Source organism: Haliotis rufescens, unplaced genomic scaffold (assembly GCF_023055435.1).
Source record: "Haliotis rufescens isolate VD_foot unplaced genomic scaffold, xgHalRufe1.0.p SCAF_1, whole genome shotgun sequence".
Taxonomy (NCBI): Eukaryota; Metazoa; Mollusca; class Gastropoda; order Lepetellida; family Haliotidae; genus Haliotis; species Haliotis rufescens.
The window spans coordinates 42,632,660-42,652,485 of record NW_025963779.1 but is presented as its reverse complement, the minus strand read 5'-3'; the positions used below and the strand labels follow the sequence as shown (position 1 = coordinate 42,652,485).

Here is a 19,826-nt window from a genome sequence, read left to right as displayed (position 1 = left end):
TGTCTGAAACGTCTCGTCACTATCAGATGTCAATGCATGGCGAGTATACATGACCCCCTTTTCGTTGACCGTGCATTCATTCCAATTACACGAACTGTTTTCCTGTCTTGGCTCAACATCACCCTTTGCCGAGCAGGCCTGTGTCCCAATAAGTATTCAGGTCATTCCTTCCGCATTGGAGATGCAACTACAGCGTCCCAATCCCGCATTGAAGACCACCTGATCAAGACCCTCGGCAGATGGCAGTCAGACTGTTTCACTAGGTATATACATATGCCAGATCTCGTGGTCTGTCATGCCCAGCAAGCAATGTGCAGTTAGCGGTGTGTGTGAGATGCAATCTTCAGCCCAGGACAATGCATAATACATATTTACCGTGACCCAGTGTGTTCTATTCTGTACCATTCTACAGTACAGTGTGTTCAGACAATAATTGGACTGTACCTATTTTTATTAACTATGTTCTACATGTGTTAAGTTGACATTTCCATATCCATAGCATGGTGTCATAGTCCTGAGTGTTTTGCTTCAACATATTCATGGGACCTAAAACACTTGGCCGAACCATTCTATGGTACAGTGTGTACAGACATTTGACTAATTATACACACATATGCTGTCTCTCAATGTGTTATAGACATGTGATTATTTGTGACATTTGACAATTTTGACGTCTTCTCAGGAGATACAGTGCCTTACGGTACAGCTTTACTTCTTTTCCTGTATATTTCAAATTCATTCCAGTTACATAACACATGTCTTCTCCTTCTTTACACTACTTTTTTTTTAACTTGGGGGCTCTCATTTGCTCACAACCTCATTTTGGCATTTATACTTCACCCCATGGCAACACTCACGTGGAGTGAACTAATTATCCCCCAAGTAGTACAGGGCACATAGCTGGGATAGTCCGGGTCCACAACCCCAGGGCATCAAATCCCACGAGATAGTCCGGGTCTTGGACCCCACGACAACGCATCTCGGGCTATGGTCCTATACTACCCTACCTTTAAATGCAACCGAGTCTGCCTCCAAATTCTTGCCAAATATCATATTAATGAATAAATATATTCCATTTACTCCTTCTTGTGTTGTTATTGCACAAACAACAAAATTACGCAATTATTCAACATTACGAAATGCCACGCCTGTCCGTAAATGAGCATCTGTGAGCCATTGGTATGCTTGAAACAGGATCGAGTCAGCGCGATGTTGCAAGACAATTTAACGTCCACAGAAACACCATTGGTGTTTATGGCAACGTTGGCAACAGACGAATGCAGTCAGTGACATCCTCGGAGTGGCAGGCCACGCATAACCATAATCGACAAGACAACTGGATTCGAGCAACACACCTACGAAATCGATTCCAGCCAGCAACAGTGACTGCAAGAAGCATCCCTAGCCTTCGACGAATATCTTCACAAACCGTACGTCGTCACCTCATATGTGCAGGGATTGTTGCCAGAAGACCCGCCAGACGTCCAATTTTGACAGGAAACCACTGTCAAGCACGTGTACCGACGTCGAGGTGAACGTTACGTCAATCATTGTGTCATGGAAGAAGAGCGGCAGCGTTATGGTATGGCGGGGATTACAGCAAGACAGAGGACCCGTTTGATAGTGGTAGAGAGAAATCTCAATGGACAGCGCTACCGAGATGAGATCATCGGCCCTGTTGTTCTACCGATTTTGCATCGTCATGGCCCAGGCATTACCTTTCAACTGATAACATGTCAGTCCTAACCACATTGTGTGGTATATTTACATTCGAGTGTACTGGAAGTGACTTCTGAACTTGACTACGTGCGCGCATGCGTGAGAGGAAGCTGACGGGGAGATGGGAAATTGGAGAGGAAGCAGCGTGTTTATGGATGGCTGGGATTTGACATGAACTGTCAGTGGTGTGTTGAGTGAGAGAAGGACTAACCAGGGCCAACAGTGGAAAGGGCCATAAAGGTAAATAACATTGGTAGCAGAGCGTGGATGTGGGAAAATGGGACTAGCATTATGGCACATGGTTACAAGAATCCCCCGACTTTGACAAATGAGATGGAATACGAGACGTGGAAAAACGAACTTGAAATATGGTGTCACATGGCCGAGGTTGTAGAGGAAAAACAGGCACTCGCAGTCTCACTGGGATCACTTACGGGACAAGCTAGGGCAAAAGCAATGGCAATTGATGTGAAAGACTTGAATTCCAAATGAAATGAAATGATATGCCTGAAAGGGGAACGAATCCAATAAACAGGTTTGGAAAAAGCAGCCGATGTGTAATTTGTCAGTCAACTTTCCATTGGGCTAAAGATTGCCCACACCAAGAGAAACCAAGAAACAATGAGAAAGTGAAAATGATAGAAACAGAAGAACAGACAGAGCAATGTAACTTGACACTGTTTACAAAGGAGCAATGTACGGAGAACAAAATTCTACTAACAGAAGCATTGGGATGTGCAGTATTAGACACTGCCTGTAACAAGTGCAGTATGTGGACAGCAATGGTTGGACCAATACATAGAAGCACTCAGTTGTCAGGAAAGGGGTGAAATTATTTCAAATCCTAGCAATAAGAGCTTTAGATTTGGAGATGGAGTGAAAGTTTTCTCATCATCCAATGTTATGATAACAGCAGTAATTGGTGACACAGTGCACTATAAACACAGAAGTTGTAGAATCGGACATTCCTCTTTTGCTTGGAAAACCATCACTGAAGAAAGCTGGATTAATTCTTGATTTACCAAATGACACAGCTATCATGTTTCATAAACCAGTGAACTTAGAACTAACATCAACTGGACATTATTGCATTGATCTAGTTGGACAAAGAGATTTTCCTGCTGAACAAACTTCAGATCGTGGCCTGGATCAGTGTACAGTTGAACAGTTAGATTCAGAAGCACTCTTCATAAAGGAAAATCTTGGTGAAAAGGATCCTAAAGAAAGCACTGGAGAAGCTTCACAAGCAGTTTGGACACGCCACAGCGGAAAGATTACAGAGGCTTATTCAAAATGCAGGGAATAAAGATCCCGACATCTTGAAGACATTAACAGAAATAGTTGAGAAATGTGAAACATGTGAAAGGTATAGGAAACAACCAACTAAGCCAGCAGTTGGATTTCCTAAGACTACAGATTTTAATGAGACAGTGGCTGTTGACTTACACAAACTTGGAAAGAGCCTGTGGTATTTGCACATTATTGATGAATTTACCAGATTTAGTGCTGGAGCTATTATTAGAAGTAAGCAATCATCAGTGTTTGTTCAGAACTTTATTCAGCATTGGATTAGTATTCATGGAGCACGACAAAAACTCTTAAGTGACAATGGAGGAGAATTCAACAATGCTGAAGTGAGAGACATGTGTGAGAATTTTAACATTTGAAGTAAAGACCACAGCAGCTGAGAGTCCATGGAGCAATGGATTGCTTGAACGCCACAATCAGACTTTGACAAATATCATGAGAAAGGTGAAATCTGAGAAGAACTGTGACTGGGAAATGGCACTTAGTTGGGCATTAATTGCCAAGAACAGCCTCAGTAACATTTCTGGATACAGCGCATACCAGTTGGTTTTTGGACGAAACCCAAATCTACCACAGACCTGTCAACCCTCCCACATTTTGCGGGAGACTCCCGCAATTTGATGAAATCTCCCAGTCTCCCGCAAGATGGACTATTTCTCCCGCAAAACAGAATTCTTCATTATTTAAAAAAATCGCCTCATTGTCCCGTGAGTGAAAACAATGAACGGGAAGTTTGCGTCCTGATCTGTCCGGTAGGCTCCCGGATTAGCGACCCTTATCACAGCCACCCGCAGGGGGACCCAGATGGGCCTTTGTCCAGTAATCAAATGGTAATTAATTTCATATGGTGAACGATTGAACAATGTAAACTGTTAAGAAAACTCGGATAGTCCTAACAGGTGCCTGAAGGGTTGAACTTGAAATGAAAAATCAGCCAAGTATTCATCACTTCATGAAATGAACTGTTGTCTTCATGTTCTTAGCGTGTTTATTCTTCCATAATTTAAGAACGTAGATACATATGGCCGGTCCAGTTATACATGACTTTATTGGTTATCAGATTTGTCAGAAACTTTGTTAAAACATCAACATACCTCAAAGTTACGTCATTGAACTCTTGGAAATGAAAACAAAATATGTCCTGCAAGCGCCGTCTTCAGAAACAACACTATGCGTGATTGGTTGATTCGGTAGTCGAAATAACAATGAGTTACACGATCAGGCTTCCTCACAGCAGGATTTCAAAGTCAAAGTTTAAAGTGAAACTTACAAATTTCCTTTTGACTGACATCGTGACTTGTGTGCACAGAAAATATCAAAACAGAACTTTATCAAATTTTGCGAGAATGTATCATGTGATTATTTTACACGATTTGATTGGCTAATAGTTTGCTTGCGTCCCAGATCTGCAATCTAATTTGCATACAACAGTACTAGTCAACCAATGAGATTAATACACGCCAAGGTCAGAAAGGTCAACAACGACAACGAGACTCATTTCATTCATAAATTGTAGTAAAACGTAATAGTACTTCCAAATATGGCATACATTTCTTGGAATGGAATAACGTGAACATTTCTAGGAAATTTAAGAAGCGAAGTAATGGGACTGTCAACAGACTACCGCAGACAGAAAAAAAACCAGTATATCTTATTGAAATTAAGGGCGATGATGTTGCGTCAGGATAAATGCATTTGATATTTCTTTGGCGAATTTTGTAACCAACATCGCGCCAAATACTCAGAAAACCTGCATCGTAACGAAGCCTGACAACTGGTCGGATTGAACACGTCGTCAACTGGTCAAGCTACTGATTGTGAAATTTCAATATCTGTTTGCGTTTATCTGAGATGATCTTTGAACGAAAGTTATATAGGTAGATTGTGCTGGGTTTATTTTTGGAGGAGGAAAATGCAAACGGAAATTAAGCAAGCTGTACGTATAAGAAACTTATTGATTATTTATTGTTTCAAAATATTTGGTTTTCTTTGTAACATTATTAAAAATAATAGTTGGAAATTATCTTATCCACTATCTTAAAAATCTCCCCCTTTGGAGGCAAATCTCCCCCATTTTGAAGTCAAATCTCCCACATTGTCATGATGAGGGGTTGACAGGTCTGATCTACCATCAGTTCTGACTGACAAGGCACCTTCGCTTGAGGGTACCACAACAAGTGCAACTGTGGGAAAACATATTAATACAATGTTTGCGTCAAGACAGGCTTTCATCGAAGCTGAAAGTTCTGAAAGATTGAGAAGAGTCCTCAGAAAGCAGATTCGTCCTGTTGCTGAAAATTTTGAGACCGGTGACAAGGTCTACTTCAAGAGGTCAGATGATTCTAAATGGAAGGGTCCAGGAACTGTAATAGGACAAGACGGTACTGTGGTTTTCGTGAGAAATGGAGGAATTGTGGTGAGGGTTCCTAGAAGTAGAATGAGGCGTTGTGTAGAAAGAGAAATTCTTGAAAATAACAATGAACATAATGAGAGGCAAGTAGAACAAGGGGAAACTGTGCAAAGACATGATAGTGTCGAGGAAGACAGTGACATAGAGATACAAACAAAAATAACATTAGAACCACAGATAAGAGAAGTTTCTGATGAACTTACTTTACCTGTGAACAATCTACAGGAACGATTATGACAAATAAAGTCTGGGCAGACAATTTCATATGCACATCAAGACACTGGAGATCAAGTCTATGCGAAAGTTCTTAGCAGAGCAGGAAAGGCAACAAGCAAAAACAGGAGCGGGTACAACTTAGAATTCACAAATTCTGAAATGCAAGGTATAAGTCAGTCATTTGATTTTTCCAGGGTAGAAGATTTAAGGATAATCCCCTGTGAAATCATGGAGGAAAACGTCATGATTACAGAAGATGTTGCATGGACTAAACCCAAGCTAAATAAACTTGATAATTGGAAGAAAAATGGTGTTTACAAAGAAGTTGTGATGGGCAAAGATGTGTGTCCACCAGGTGGGTCTGTACACTTGAAGAAACACCAGAGAAAATAGTACCTAAGGCAAGGTTAGTTGCCCGAGGATTTGAAGAAGGTGAGAATGCGGACATTCAAAAAGATTCCCCAACATGTGCTAAAGAATTGCTGAAACTTATCTTGGCAGTATTTTGTCAGAAAAAATGGAAACCTCATTCAATGGATATTAAAACTGCGTTTCTTCAAGGTGAAGAGATGAAGAGAAACGTATACATTAGACCTCAAAAAGAAGCAATCATACTTGGAAAATCTGGCATCTTCAGAAGTGTGTCTATATGGACCAAGTGATGCATCACTACATTGGTATCAGAAAGTCAAGTCAGTCATGTTGAAACTAGGAGCTAAAGTATCGAGAGTTGACCCAGCAGTATTTTTCTGGAAAGGACAAGATCAAGAAACTGTTGGAATATTGGCATGTCATGTTGACGACTTTATTTGGGGTGCATCTGCAGAATTCAGATCAAATGTAATGGAATCTGTGAGATCATACTTCAAGGTTGGAAAAGAAGAAAACCAAGCTTTTCAATACTTGGGAATGAACTTATCTTGCCAGGACGGACACATTTTCTTACATCAACAGAAATATGCAGAAAGCCTCAACATTGTCCAGATTGATAAATCTAGATCCGCTCAGAAATCTTTACCCCTGAATGATATTGAGAAGCATGAACTCAGATCCAAGATAGGACAAATACTGTGGATAGCTAAACAGAGTCGTCCTGATTTTATATTTGATGCTTGCCGACTAGCAGCAAGGATGCCAAAGTTGAACATCTTTTGACAGCAAACAAGATTATTAGGAAGATTAAGTCAGAACATGTCAACTTGAAATTTCAGAATGTAGGAAAGGAACTTTCACTTGTAGTTTTCAGTGATGCTTCGTTAGGAAACCTGCCAGATGGAGGCACACAGGGTGGACACATGATTTTCCTCACAGGCAGTACAGGAAAGGTGACACCTTTATCTTGGAACTCGAAGAAGATTCGTCAGATGGTGCGAAGCACACTGGCTGGTGAAACTTTGGCGATGGCCGATGGTATTGATACAGGAGTGTACCTATAAATGTTGTTTGGAGAACTGAGTGTTGAGAAACACAACAGAATGACATTGACCTGTATCACAGACTCTAAATCACTGTATGATGTTCTAAAATCCACTAAACCTGTTAAAGAAAAAAGACTGAGAATGGAAATAAGTGGGATCAAGGAGTTAGTGGAATGTGGACAGATAGGAGATGTGACATGGATGGACTCAAACAACCAGTTGGCAGACTGTCTGACCAAAGAGGGCGCTTCACCTATGAAGCTACTAGGGGTCCTTGAAGAAGGAACTCTGTGAAGATATTATCATAAACTGCATCATCTTTTAACCTGTTTTTATGAAGATCTCTAAGAAGAAGAAAAAAGCTTTACATTTCGGATATACCATATTTATTCGTGTATAATACACACTCGTGTATAATACGCGCCCCTAAATATGGGCAATTTAATCCTGAAAAAAATATCTCTCGTGTATAATACGCACAGACTTTTCTTCAGTCTCATTTCAGGCTGTCATGATCCGTCATCGGAAATAGCATAACAAATCCGAATTGAATTACGCAAGTTAATCCTGTTGTTACACTATCTGGTAATAAAAAATGTGTTCTCTGTATATCTGACCTTATGTTTGTCATAATTATTTTATTAATTTAAAATTTCATTCAATAATGTTTACCTAAATCTCGGCAAAAACATGTGTCCCTCCGATACTTACAACTTCCGTTTACCCCGTTCCATAGGTTCTGCTTAACCACATACCGTGACCGCACCAAATCACATTATTCAATGCAACAATGATAATATTTTCTTCTGTTTCATTTTTTACGAGTCTACACATCTAGATAAACATATGTCATGGTTAACCTTTAGTGAGAAAATATGCCGAAACGTGTAAAACTTTGTCCATTTGCGGAGTTTTCCTTTGTTTACATCACATGCTGTCATCAAAGCCACACGGAGTGTGAGAGTTACGTTCACTTTGATGAATAAATATATTTTGTCGTGTACCTCACAGTCGCACAGTTTTAGTAGCATATCTATATAATTATGCAAAACAATATGTAAAGCCCCCGGCTGTTCTGATTTTAGCGTTTGATTTAAAATGAGAGAAAAGTCTGGTAATGTGACAGGCTATGCAAATTAGCCCGTGGCAGTGGTGTTATGCAAAGTTATGTTACTTCTAAAAACGACGATTAATTAAAAACTAGACGTAAATTTTAAGACGTTTGCATATATTGTCTTCTGAAAATGTTTATAAAATAAGTTCAGGTGAGTAGTTGTAATATTTTCATTCCAAAGCTGGTAAACAACAACATAGATATTTTGAAATTGCGTCAGTCATGACGCAGTCATCTATTTCTGGACATATTTTTCCTAAATTGAGAGTCATATATGCAAGAATCCTGCATCAGGGGAAACCCTGGTTAGGGTTTGAAAAATTCATAAAAAAATGGAAAATTAATAAAAACAATTTTTTTCTTTTGACTGAACCCTTCCATATGACACAGATTATATGTACTAAGTTTGAGATGAATCCACTGAATAGTTTAAGAGAAATCGCGAGGACAAAGTTTTGGGACAGACATTAGGGTTTGAAAAATTCATACAAAAATTGAAAATTAATAAAAACATTTTTTTATTTTTGACTGCACCCCTTCATATGACACAGATTATATGTAGTAAGTTTGAGATGAATCCCCTGAATAGTGTAAGAGAAATCGCGTGGACAAAGTTTTCGGACGGACGGACGGAACCTTGGTATAACTATATACCCCCGACATTTTGTCGGGGGTAAAAAAATATGTTTGTTGGAACAGTCTGCATCCTTCTTTTACATAAAACTATTTTATACAAATCAAAAATATTTGAGGTGATATGATGTGAAGAAACTGTTCTTGGGATATACTGTACAGAGACTGGTTTTAAGAAATGTTTCTTTTACTTTTACCGAGAAAGTCTGAGGGAAGGCTTTGCATATTAACAAATGGAAATTTGACACAGCCAGCAAAGTTTGTCACTCCAGCCTTATCACATTTGAAGACAAACTTTAAAGAAGTGGGAGACTGATAACATGTCAGTCCTAACCACATTGTGTGGTATATTTACATTCGAGTGTACTGGAAGTGACCTCTGAACTTGACTACGTGTGTGCGCATGCGTGAGCGGAAGCTGAGGGGGAGATGGGAAATTGGAGAGGAAGCAGCATGTTTATGGATGGCTGGGATTTGACATGAACTGTCAGTGGTGTGTTGAGTGAGAGAAGGACTAACAAGGGCCAACAGTGGAAAAGGCCATAAAGGTAAATAACATCAACATGACAACACCCGGCCTCATATTGCTCGACTTGTTCAGGATTCTCTTCAACAAAACAATGTGAATGTCATCCCCTGGCTGGCTCGCTCCCCTGATCTCTCATCAATCGAGCACATGTGGGATGAGATCAACCACGTGTTCCACAGACACTCCAGGAACTTCGAAATGTGCTCCAGCAGATATGGACAGATATCCCACAGGACTTTGTGCGACGCCTGGTCCATTCCATGAGACGAAGATGTGTTGCTTGCATCACAACCAGAGGTGGACACACATGCTATTGATTTGTAAATTGACATTTTGGCATGTTCATGTGTATTTATGAAATCACGCATTTTCTGAAGTCAGTATGGCAAATTAAACCATTTGAACACTTACAGGAGTCTTTTATCTGTTGCAAACCGAAATTGTTTCAGATTAGGTAAAAAACATAACTTTGCATTAAATCTTATTCAATGTCACATGAACCTTTTGTTGTTCAGTATATGAAAAACCTTATTTGTCCAAACACTGTAAACATACTTTGTAACACATTAAAAAGATGAAACTTGGCAAAACTGATCATCAAGGTTGAAATTGAAGTGTCAAATGTTCTTAAAGTCAAACACAACACTAGTCTCTGAGAAAATGGCAGCATCACAAGTCAGTATCTCGTGTGTCCGCCATGTGAATTGATGACTGCCTTGCAAAGTCAATACATGGAATGGATGAGGCGGTTGATGACCACACTCTGAGGAACGCCTGACGCAGTTCAGCTGCAGTTGTCGGTCTTGGTCGGACGTCATTCAGCCATCTTTGAATATCGTCCCACAGGTGCTCAATGGGATTTAAATCAGCAGGCCACTGCATGGTTCTGATGCCATTCTGCTGGAGGGCACGGGCATTATCATATTGAAATTCGTGGTTGCAGCGACGTGCCAAGTGAGGTATGGCATGTGGTCTCAAGACTTGATCATGTACGGAGATGCTGTGACACCATTGCCTCTCCCTGGTCCAATGTTCTGGAAGACCAATTCTACCCCACACCATGATGCTTGGACCATCCCACGAGTCAAGCATCCGAATAACATTCCCCACAGCATTGCCAGACTCTCTCCCCCTGCCATCTGCTATTGAGATACAGTAACGGTTCTCGTCTGAGAAGAGGACTCTTCTCCACTGCTGATGGCGACAATGCTGGTGCTGTGTTGCCCACTCAAGAACGGTCCCGGTGATGACGTGATGTCAGAATGGGTTCTCGGTGTGACCCGTGACAGTGGAGGTGTCAGCTTGTCAATCGTCGACGCACAGTGTCTGCACTAATGTGTTACTGGTGTGTCCCCATGGTCTGTCGAGCAGTTTCCTCAGTAGTAACAAAGCGATCTTGAAGATGCTGTCGCACAATCTGACGATCCTGATGTCGGGTGGTGACCCTTGGTCTTCCACTATGTGGTCGGTCATCTGTAGTGTTGGTCTGGTACCGTTGCTGGAGCCTGTATATGGTCCCCATGTCTCCTAAAACCTTGCTTTCCATATCATTGCAGGTTGGAGGGTGGATGATCTCACAGGCAACCTGGACAAAGAAATTACACAGTGGCTCCAGCAATGTTTTGCTTACCGTTGTCATGCGAGGATGTACCTGAATTTCTGTGTTCTTACAGGATGTGTTCCCGTACCAGCAACACCTCAGATGATACGTCATTATGCTGCTTATTTAGGATGCACCCATGCTAATAGTTCAATTCCCCAGTATTTGAACATAACTCGCATATTGCATCAGATGTTTGGGTTCACTAACCCCTCGACAGCTAATTTTCTCTTGACTTCAATGAAGGGCATCAAGAGGACCAAAGGATCAGCCCCTAACTACAAATTGCCTTTCACTCCAAACATGCTTCTGCAAGTTCAATGAACTGTTTCCCAAACCAATCCGGTTGATGTGCGTTTTCTTGCGGCTATGCTTGTATGCTTCTTTGGACTACTAAGAATCAGCAATGTTACTGCGGGATCTGTGTCTGTGTCTGCAAAGTATGCCAAGTCAGTGTGCCGATCAGATGTGAGGTTCACTAAAATGGGGGGTGGTTCTGTCTGTGCGATCCTCGAAAACTATACAGTTCAACAACAGATGCCATCATGTGACACTTCCCATGTATCCAGGGCATCCCTTGTGTCCAACCACGGCTCTTGTACGTTTCTTTCTGGTTGCCGGATCAGTGCCCCCTACAGTTCCAATTTTCACTGTGTCGGCAGAGGAACAATTGACTACGTTCTCAGCGAACAGTTTCCACTCACGTCTGCGACATGCCTTAACCACAAGGACTCTCTGTGTCCGATTATAGTGCTCATAGCCTCCGCCCGAACCGGAGTTGTTAAAGGCAGTTTTCATTGGACTATGCATAGACTCATTAGTCCAGCCAAAATATAACTCAGAAATTCCAGTCTAGTTCAGCAAGGGGTGGAAACAAGACATTCAGTCAGTGAACTTACTAGCCTCAAAAATCATATGTACTAAATCTAGTCAAATTCCAAACATTAATGCCGCATTATCTTGAACACAAGTGACAAAGTGACCTTAACCTTCACCCAATTACATGTGAGAACATTGTTTTTCACAAACTATAGAAGCAGTAAGAACAATGGGGGGTTTGTCACACAGCCCTGAAAATGCTCCCATGTAGGTCTTTTAGTGTTTGTTTAGTGTCAAGTGTAGTGGGTTTTTTAAATCAATTTTACCATTTTATAAAATACCCAGGATTCAATCACCTACAAAGCCCAGTTTGGAGCCTGATTTGAATGTTTATAAAAAGATGTCCAATTGGATAAACCCTTATTGTATCATTCTATTTCTACAACTCTTACCTTCAAACAAATTTATTCATATGGTAATCTTTTACCTAGATAATGCTCTGTCCTTGTTACAACAGGTAATGGCCACAGAGACCCCAACATAAATTATGCTAAATGAGGGTTATAACATACCTCCATAGATGAAGGTAATAAATCAACTCTTTGCACTAAGTCAAGAGACCTGGATGTTAGTAATGACTGTAAAAGTCCACTTTCCACCCTTGCCGAACTAGGCTGGAATTATGGAATTATATTTTAGCTGGACTAACGAGTCTATGCACAGTCCAATCAAATTCAGGTAACGAAATCAACATCTGGTTCATAGACTGCCATGGAGACTTAGGTCGATTGCAGGATTTGCAAAGCATGTGTACCAAACAACTCAGCGTCAACAGATATTTTCCAAATCTTTTCATGTTTTCAATGAAAGTGCTCACATGATTTGATGCACTTCACGAAGTAAGACCCGTTTTATCATAATATAGATTTTGATTATCCATCAGATCATCTTGACTGGGCGCCACCACTTTGTTTGAAGCAAATGTAAGTGTAAGTAATCTGATTGGTCAGTAGGAGAGACATAGAAGGGACGAACTCATATTAGCCACTAGCAGCGCTACGATTGAGCCCAGAAATTCCAGCCTAGTTCTGCAAGGGTCGAAACTGGACTTTTACAGTCAGTTAATTCCCTTGCCTTGGGAAGATGGCAACATCCAGAACATGATATAGTTGTATAACCCCGGTCATGATCAAAACTATGCAAAGATGAAAGGAAATCATTACCTCATTTGCTTTCAAAATTGACAGGTTCCTGAGACAGCCAAGTGCTGCAGCCAGCATGTGTGCAGCAAGGGGCTGTGTGCTGTAGGATGTTGCCTTCATCACCTTGTGCAGAGCTTCGAGGATACCATACCTCACAAACAGTACCTGCTGGTCGCCTGATCAATCAAATAGGTTATCTTATGGATTAACCCCACCTAGGACCAACCTGACAAGTATAAAGCAACAATTCTACCATGACATTGAAAGATGATCTAGTTTGACTGGTTAATTTCACTAAAGTTAAAGCGGTTAATGAGCAAAATACACTTCTGATTTTTGAAATAATTAGGAATAATTTGCACACAATGACCCCTGCATAATGTAAAAAAACATATGTTGCCTGATCTACTAGGACTATCAATATATTTTTCAATCGGTGACAATTAGCGCCATTAATAATTGCAAAATATATACAAATAATTGCAAGTGACAATGTAATCAATCCCTCTCACATAACAACAATAATGATCCCACATCCACTGGTTGGTGATAACTTTCAGGTATCCTGCAGAATGTTGATAAAAATACAGCCCAAATTACCAGTGGCACTCTTACTGTCACTGTCACATCAGGTATGTTCAATGTTTCTCTGAGTATCCAGGTTGGAATGTCTGGTTTATTTCAAATTGATAATAGTATTTTGGTTATCAACAACTACTTTCACAACTGAAGTTCGAACTTCGCGATGTAGGGCATAGTGAGTGAGTGAGTTTGGTTTAACGCCACTTTTTTAACAGTATTCCAGTTATTTCACGGTGTGTCAGCTTAATGTGGGAGGAAAGCCTGAAGTGATGCAGGTCTCAGACGTTTACCACTTCGATGAAACCCACGAGTACGGGTATGGTGCTAACAAACCAAGAAACATAATCGGGGCGAACAAAGGGACGCAAATCTGGACAGCGATTTGCGGTGCCTTAGACGACTGGGCTGAACGTGCCCCCGATAGAGGTCATAGTTGATTCTATTTGAGTGTAGGGTGTTGGATTGTTATTCATCTCGCCACGCAAAACAAGATCCTGGATCAATCAATTTATCATTTGACTGTTATGTTAATTCCTTGTTATTTTGTACTACAAGTACATATGAAGTCAACAATAGAGACCAAAAGACATAAAAATTAATTTTGAAGTGCTTTATTGCTGATTAAACACCGCCAATGTTACATTTAGCAGTGTTTAATCAACGATGAATCACCAAAACAGATTATCTCAGGATTATCTCCTAAATAAAATAGAACAACACTATTTGGAACATTAGTGATGAGATTTTGTTTAAATGTGCCAGAGACGATACTGATATTCTGCAAGATCGGTCTATGATGCTCCTACATACTGTGCTCATATCTAGCAGAGACTGTCCACAATACTCCAACATACCATGCTCATACCTAGCAGAGACTGTCCACAATACTCCAACATGTCATGCTCATACCTAGCAGGGACTGTCCAAAATACTAGTACATATCGGGCTCATACCTAGCAGAGACTGTCCACAATACTCCAACATATCATCGTGCTCATACCTAGTAGAGACTGTCCACAATACTCCAACATATCGGGCTCATACCTAGTAGAGACTGTCCACAATACTCCAACATATCGGGCTCATACCTAGCAGGGACTGTCCACAATACTCCCACATATCATGCTCATACCTAGCAGGGACTGTCCAAAATACTCCAACATATCGGGCTCATACCTACCAGAGACTGTCCACAATACTCAACATATCTTGCTCATACCTAGTAGAGACTGTCCACAATACTCCAACATATCATGCTCATACCTAGCAGAGACTGTCCACAATACTCCAACATACTGTGCTCATACCTAACAGAGACTGTCCACAATACTCCCACATACTGTGCTCATACCTAGCAGAGACTGTCCACAACACTCAAACATACTGTTCTCATACCTAGCGTGGACTGTCCACAATACTCCCACATATCATGCTCATACCTAGCAGAGACTGTCCACAATACTCCCACATATCATGCTCATACCTAGCAGAGATTGTCCACAACACTCAAACATACTGTTCTCATACCTAGCGTGGACTGTCCACAATACTCCCACATATCATGCTCATACCTAGCAGAGACTGTCCACAATACTCCCACATATCATGCTCATACCTAGCAGGGACTGTCCACAATACTCCAACATGTCATGCTCATACCTAGCAGGGACTGTCCACAATACTCCAACATATCATGCTCATACCTAGCAGAGATTGTCCACAACACTCAAACATACTGTTCTCATACCTAGCGTGGACTGTCCACAATACTCCAACATATCATGCTCATACCTAGCAGAGACTGTCCACAATACTCCCACATACTGTGCTCATACCTACCAGAGACTGTCCACAACACTCAAACATACTGTTCTCATACCTAGCGTGGACTGTCCACAATACTCCAACATATCATGCTCATACCTAGCAGAGACTGTCCACAATACTCCAACATACTGTGCTCATACCTAGCAGAGATTGTCCACAACACTCAAACATACTGTTCTCATACCTAGCGTGGACTGTCCACAATACTCCCACATATCATGCTCATACCTAGCGTGGACTGTCCACAATACTCCCACATATCATGCTCATACCTAGCAGAGACTGTCCACAATACTCCCACATATCATGCTCATACCTAGCAGAGACTGTCCACAATACTCCAAAATACTGTGCTCATACCTAGCAGAGACTGTCCACAATAGTCCCACATATCATGCTCATACCTAGCAGAGACTGTTTATGATGCTCAAACTTCAGTTGGCAGCATTGATGAGAACAAGTGAATGAAGTTTCAGCTTCTTTGGCACAGCTGTTTCAGAGTTGTTTACAGTACAAGGAAATGCATTTTGAGAGAATGTACGAGCATAGTTAAAGTGCAATGGTCGAAATTAGAACAATATGTAAAACATTGTGTTGAGATCCACTACTAACTACATTTAGCAAATATCATTATGTTTTGAATGAAGGCTGAGTAAGGAGCATAATATAAGAAGTATCATCTTTCAGTATGGTGGATGTTGGTTGGTTGGTTGGTTTGTTGTTGTTTAACACCGCACTCAGCAATATTCCAGCTATATGACGGTGGTCTGTAAATAATAGAGTGCAAAGGTCAATGAAGCTCCAATACCAAATGAAACAAATTTCAGTCCATTTGAAAAACAAAAGAATGGTTCCTGCAGAAGATCAGATACAAGCCTCGTGAACAGATTCAGGTGTCATCAGAGGTTGGAAGTAACAGTTTGTGCTTCATTGGTCCAGTGCTTTCTAAGGAGATGATGTTTACAATGTGAGGAAATGTATTTTCAAAGAAATAAAAAGCATGGTCAAAGTGCTAATTTAAATGAAGGTCATAATTAAAAATGGTGAACAATGAAACATGTGTTAAGCCCTGCTACCAACTACACATATACCAAATTTCATTACACTTTTAAAGAAAATGGCTGAGTAAAAGTGAGTCAAAAAGTTAAATGAGAGTCAAATTTGAAATATCGCAAAAATGGAAGATATATGTAGACCCCCAATACTGGATAAACTACACATGCACCAAACTTAAAGACTTTTTGTACGAGTGAGGCCACAAATAGGTTTTTCAAATGTAACTGCCATATTGAAAATATTCAGTGGCTTCTCAGAAGATTTTAATTGACGACTGACTGCTGACACGAAACAGGCCATGACATTATCTCACTTGATTTTCAGTGAGAGGTGAGGTAAAAATGAAGTTGAAACTAAAGTAACTTGGGAAAGTGAAAGCTTAAAAGACTTTACATGGTATTTTTATTCAAATACACACATGTAACATATGTTATTCAAAAATAGCTGTGGAATGGGCAAAAACAGAGACACAATTCTTTTCCTTTAATTAATAAACAAGTGAGGGAGTTAGTTTGGTTTGAACATTATTCAGTTATATATCATGGTATGTCAGCTAGTTGTGATGCAGATCTGAGATGTTTACAACTTTGGTACAATCCACAAGAAAGGGTATGTGCTGACAAGGAACCAAAATTGAGGCAGATCTTTAATTCAAACCCACATAATCAATGGTTTCTTAAACGCATAAGGGATCACTTAATCCTTTTCATGACCTGTGTAGAACTCTAAATATCTGACCCAGAGATAATGACTCTGTGACACTCACCATCAGAGGCCAAATTACGTACAGCAAAGCAGGCTTGGCACTTGATCTGAAAATGAAGCAGATCAACATAAAAATTGGTTCTATTTCATTAACTATAGCTAAATGGAAATCAAGTTCCATCAATATCTTTCTACCATGCAGAAGAGAATTTGAACTCAAATCAAGTATAGATTTAAAATATCATTCATAAATTGAGTGTAGCTTAGATTTGATTGAACTAAATTAGAGTATTGTTACACAGTGCAGTTCCAAAGGGCTCAAGGCTAATGGGTACAAAAAAGATGAGACTCGTAAGATCCGGGGTAGAATAGATCTTCAACAACCCATGCTTGCCGTAAAAGGTGACTATGCTTGTCGTAAGAGGCAACTAACAGGATTGAGTAGTCAGGATCGCGGACTTGGTTGATGCATGTCATTGTATCCCAATTGCGTGGATCGATGCTCATGATATCAATCACTGGATTGTCTGGTCCAGCCTCGATTATTTACACACCGCTGTCATATAGCTTCAATGTTGCTGAATGCGGCGTCAAACAACAAACAAACAAAACAAAGATGAAGATGGCTCTCCTGCCACTGGCTGACAAGCTAGTCATAGGTATACAAGTGTATGAACAGTAAATCTTGAAATTAACGCATTAGTCGTGTTAATACTGAGTCACATTTTAGGCTAGGGGTCAGCAGTCGCATTAATTTGGAGGTGCATACCCTTGTTCTTCCATCGGGTAATATCTCATAAAGATATCTGTACAGATAATTGACTGTAAGAAGGGATTTTATTTATTACTTTGGTATTGTTGAGTTTATAAAGGCAATAGCAATGGTTATGTCATACCATTGAATGTTATTTATTACATGCACTATACCATACGATAATTTTCTATGAAAACCTTTGTCCATTATTAATATTAATTTTAACAAGCTAACCTGTGCAATGCATATGTATACTGTTAGTTTTCAGGTTAGAATGCGCTCTTGCGATCATCCGTGGTCGCATTGTCACTGGTACGATGACATTCATGCCCTTGTAGAGGACACCATCTTGGACTGTCAGTTTGTCACGATACGCCCAATACTCGCATATCCCTATTGGCACTTCGTCCCTTGTGTCAGGCCATCCAAACATCACTATTGTCATGAGAGTCTGTAGAGCTGGATCTTGAATTTGAGCATGTGTGCTGCTTGAAAGTCTCATGTAGTCTACTTGATTGATTTCAGCTATCTCGTTGAACAACTCTTTCTCTTGAGTGATCGAGAGGTACTACTTCTGTAAGCGTAAGAGCATCCTCTGGAGTCTCTTCGCAGCTTTGTGAAGCGGCTTGAGAAAGATCGGAACTAGGGGTTTGTGATCCGATTGAACGTTGATGACATCCTTGCCTTGAATGTACTGGTTCTTACACGGGCAAACACAATCGCGAGACATTCCTTCTCGATTTGTGCGTAGCGACGTTCTGTCTGTGAAAGAGCTTTAGAGGCAAAAGCAACTGGCTGACCTTGCTGGAGCAAAGTAGCACCCAAACCTGATTCAGATGCATCACACTGAATGGTTACCTCATCATTCACATCATAGTACTTGAGCACTGGAGCTGTACTTATGAAAGACTTGATTGTGGAGAAGGCTTCTTCTTGTTGACTCTCCCACATGAATTCACATGACTTCTTGGTCACTCGTCTGAGTGGTTCACACACATCCGAGAGTCTAGGCATGAACTTTGACAAGTAGTTGATGCATCCAAGCAGTAGTATAGGTAATGGGGGTTCTGGACCACTTCCACTGGAGCCGGATTCATATACCTATACTACCACTACAGGGGGAATTTTTTATGCCAAAATGACTATGCGATTCAACGATAGTCATGGGTTAAGTTAAATTGGCTCTAGCTCACCAATACCTGAAGTCTATGATATAAATTTTTATAGGTAATGGGGGTTCTGGACCACTTCCATTGGAGCCAGATTCATATACCTATACTGCTACTACAGATGGAATTTTTTATGCCAAAATGATTATGCGATTCAATGATAGTCATGAGTTTAAGTTAAATTGGCTCTAGCTCACCAATACCTGGGGCCAATCATTGCTTTAGATGAGTCTAAATGGTAATAAAAATATTCTTCATCATTTTTATCGATAAAGCGATATTCAACATTTTTATTAAGTTCTTCGTTCATTTTACTAGGAGACCAGACTATAAAACTACACTCTTTTTGTAAATTGATAAGAAACAATTGATAACCGTATTTGGTTGGTTTGGCATCACTGATATAATAAAAACCTTGTGGTAATTCTTTCCATTTAATAGTTTTTTCCATTATTATATATATTTATGTAAGCATTTGTCTAAATGTGATCAAACGATAGCAAGCAATCTATTTTTAATCTCCAACCAGTTCTTTGGTTTTGGCACGGAATAATTGACGCGCTTGTTGCCTCCCCTGTTCTATGAACTTTTTTTTCTCGTCTTCGCTAATACCACTGGTCTTATGAGATTTTGATCGAATCTCCTGCTTCATTTCATTGTATCCGAATAATATCGTGTTTTAATGCTTTCTTTTGCAACCTACGAGAAATGATTTTTATCGCTATTCCTGCCAGTCCCGAGACTCCAGCTGTTATTTCCATGCCG

General features: G+C 40.3%; 1 protein-coding gene across 3 annotated transcripts in view; it reads right to left on the bottom strand.

Moving 5' to 3' along the window:
- LOC124115359 (vacuolar protein 8-like) overlaps positions 1 to 19,826 on the bottom strand; it is a 376,809-nt gene that overhangs the window by 202,017 nt on the left and 154,966 nt on the right. For all 3 annotated transcript variants that reach the window (XM_046476306.2, XM_046476308.2, XM_046476307.2), the window contains exons 8-9: positions 17,200 to 17,245; positions 12,990 to 13,144 (exon numbers count right to left, since the gene is read on the bottom strand). In XM_046476306.2, coding sequence (XP_046332262.2) covers positions 12,990 to 13,144; positions 17,200 to 17,245 — 201 coding nt within the window. The remainder of the gene's footprint in view (positions 1 to 12,989; positions 13,145 to 17,199; positions 17,246 to 19,826) is intronic.